The sequence below is a fragment of the Atta colombica genome, unplaced genomic scaffold (genome assembly GCF_001594045.1).
Source record: "Atta colombica isolate Treedump-2 unplaced genomic scaffold, Acol1.0 scaffold233, whole genome shotgun sequence".
NCBI lineage: Eukaryota > Metazoa > Arthropoda > Insecta > Hymenoptera > Formicidae > Atta > Atta colombica.
Window position 1 is genome coordinate 482,870 of NW_017259331.1, and position 3,435 is coordinate 486,304.

At 30.4% G+C, this 3,435-nt stretch overlaps 1 protein-coding gene across 1 annotated transcript in view; it reads left to right on the plus strand.

Annotated features, from left to right (window-relative positions):
- Positions 1-3,435, plus strand: part of LOC108688493 (adenylate cyclase type 6) — a 102,761-nt gene that overhangs the window by 97,798 nt on the left and 1,528 nt on the right. The window contains exons 19-21 of the mRNA XM_018194775.1: positions 1,200-1,419; positions 1,916-2,064; positions 2,531-2,863. Coding sequence (XP_018050264.1) covers positions 1,200-1,419; positions 1,916-2,064; positions 2,531-2,860 — 699 coding nt within the window. The 3' untranslated portion in view covers positions 2,861-2,863. The remainder of the gene's footprint in view (positions 1-1,199; positions 1,420-1,915; positions 2,065-2,530; positions 2,864-3,435) is intronic.

The window sequence follows — 3,435 nt, forward strand, 5'->3', positions numbered from 1 at the left end:
AAGATACTGGGATACTCAAAATAGCTACATTTTGGCATTTCCTATAATGAGATTAAATGATTATAGATTAACAGCAATTTAGTTGTAAGTTGGATGTATACATTATTAAATTCATAGTGTCAAATTATATCTAATTTGAATTACTTTTAACCATTTATATGTCATCATTGTTTCTATTCAGTATATCGTTAACTTAAAACAATGGAATTAATTTAATTTAATTTAAGAAATTAAATTAAATTTGATTCAAATTTAATATCATTATTATTTATTAATAAATGAATTAAAACGTTAATGTGGACATTGTTTATCTTGTAACTAATTGAAGGAATGGATTAACATTTTGCGGATTTACATTTTAACACATACAGAGAAGTTAAAAATAATAAAATATTATTTAATTTCAAGGAATTGATTTATTCCTTTAATGTCTAACAGAGTAAAATAAAATAAAATCGTATATTTTAAAGTTCATCGTAATAGAGTTAATTGAGTTTCAGCTTTCTTAGAAGCTTCGTGACAGCGACATTTTCATAAAAGCAGTATTTATTCATTTCTTTGCTTTTCCATTTCTTCTTTTCCTAATTAAATCGTAAATTAATCATTAATCCTAGATTTTTATAATAAAATATTGTTGTATGAAGATTATTTAGATGTAATATTCATAATTTAATTAAGGATTACTTTTAAAATTTCAAAAGTAATCCTTAATCACACAATTGTATATACACAAACTAAAGAAAATCTGTGACAACTGACATGTTAAATGTTAAATTGTTCAATTTCAGGTTCCAGACTGATATTCAATAATATTTATCCATTCACCTAATTATGTCCTATCTATTTATCCAATTTGTCCTGTCCTATCCAACAGCCACATTTAATGCATGAAATTAGATATCAAATAATAATAATAATATATATTGTGAATATATATGTATAGATTTCAATACCACTCTCAAAGTCCTTAAAAATAATTAAAATAAACTATTAAAAAAGTATATCAAAAGTCTATAAGAAATTAATATAATTAAAATGATCAGAACAATTATAATTATATATTATGTTTTAAAGAAATTAATATAACTATTTATAAAGTGACAAAACTAAACAAGATTATTGTAAAATATTAAGAAATATATTCTATAAAAAAAGAAGATTAAACAGGCATGTCTAGAACGATGTCGATCGTTTCGCAGGAATTGTACCACGAACAATGCGACTTTGTGTGCATTATGTTCGCCTCGATACCAAATTTTTCGGAGTTCTATGTAGAACTCGAAGCGAATAACGAGGGCGTGGAATGCCTCAGACTTCTCAACGAAATCATTGCTGACTTCGATGAGTTACTTGCTGAGGAACAGTTCAAGTACATCGAGAAGATCAAGAGTACAGGCGCTACGTATATGGCCGCTTCGGGTATGTATCTCTCTCAGAATCCTTTTGTTTTTTTTAGTATCATTATTCAACAATTCTTTGATTTATTCTCAAAAATTGCCATCAATTTTTATATCGCTCCAGAAAAGAGTGATACTGCATTTACAATTAATTATTGAATCGATCAAAATTGGATTAAATTTAATTATGTCTAGTCGGCAATAAATTCGTAAAAGCATGATAAAATATTTTATCTTCATCGCACATTTCAATAATTAACTTTTAATTTATTTATTTGTATCACCACCGAATATATTTCCAAATTAAATTTGCGAATCCAAAATTCCCTGTTTTAATTCTCCTAACAAAGTTTTTCTAGTTCCACGAGAACAGATCTAATTTCCCACGGCCACTTGATTTTTCGCGCAATTTCCTAACAATTTCCTAACAACTCAGACTCGTTACTCGAATTAGGACATTGCGATCAGAACAACGCCGTCGCGCAAAGTTCACTCTAATCTTTTTTTTGTTGCTTTAGGCCTAACAAAAAGCACATGCGATATGCGGGATTACAAGCACGTAATCGCAATGGCGGATTACGCCCTGAGAATCCGCGAGCAGCTGGCCTATGTCAATGAACACAGCTTTAATAACTTTCGCATGCGTGTGGGCATCAACATCGGACCGGTAATATTGAATAACATGGAACGAGCAATTTCACTACATCATTGCATTCTTTGTAAATAATCCGTAAATTGCATTCAGGACGGAATGAGAGAGAATCTGAAAATATATTGAAAACTTGTGTAATATAATAACTCGAAAAAATTATATCTCATATCAATTTTTAATTAATTTAAAAAATAAAGAATATATTAAATTTGATATTACTTCCTCTCAAATTTTAATATATCTGAAAAAAAATTGCCTGATATTAATTATAATTCTTTTAATTCTAAAGATGATTCAATTTTAAATTTCCATTCATATTCATAGCTCTTCCGCGATATTTTCTCGTAATGCAATTTCTCGTAATCAAATTTTGATTATTTCGTTCACATAACACTCGAACTCAGCTGCGAGAAAGAAAATCGCGGAAAAATTGTCGAGGATTCTCAAGGGAGAGACTCAATATGCAACGCGAATTGCGCAGGTGGTTGCCGGTGTGATCGGTGCCAGAAAACCGCAATACGATATCTGGGGCAACGCCGTGAACGTGGCCTCCAGGATGGATTCTACGGGCGTGTTAGATGGGATTCAAGTCACCCAGGAGGTCCGTGATATTCTGATTACTAAAGGATATCCGCTCACGTGCCGCGGAACGATTCAAGTCAAAGGAAAGGGCAGTATGATAACTTACTTCCTGGACGGACCGAGAGACAACACGAAATCTAATCAGATGGACATTACCAAGACGAATTCCAATAACAACACTGATGCCACGGAGAAGACAGTCATCAATAATAGCAGCGGGGCTGTCTGATTGGTATTGATTATTATTAATTAATTAAACATTTAATATATTAGTGTTTTTCTAAAGTCTACTTCTCTTTTAAAAGTGAAATTTATCAAGAAATTTATAAAGTAGAAACCAGATAAACAAAACTCTGATATAAATATTATAATTCTAATTTTCTTCTGAGTTTTCAAATATCTTAATTAAATTCAACACTAAATTATTTAGAAATATAAATAATAAGAGTACGAAAAGCATCGCTAAAATTCGAAAGAAAAAAGCTATTGTCTCATAATTAGACTTCGGAAATGCATTTGTATTCTGATCAATTTGCTGAATACGTACGATGCATGTTTGATGCAATTTACGTTATGGCATCACAATCGGCCGCATAATCTCGCGATAAATTTGAATTCGTGAAGAGAGAAGGTAAGTAAAAGGGGTTATTATCTTAGGCGAAGTAACAACCTTAATAGTAATACATCGCGAATATCTATCCGAAATAGTTCGCAAATTACTGCCAGAACATGCAAATATTTTACTTCACCGTGAGCTTCGCAATTTTAACCACTTTCAACTTTTTTCAAATATATATATATATA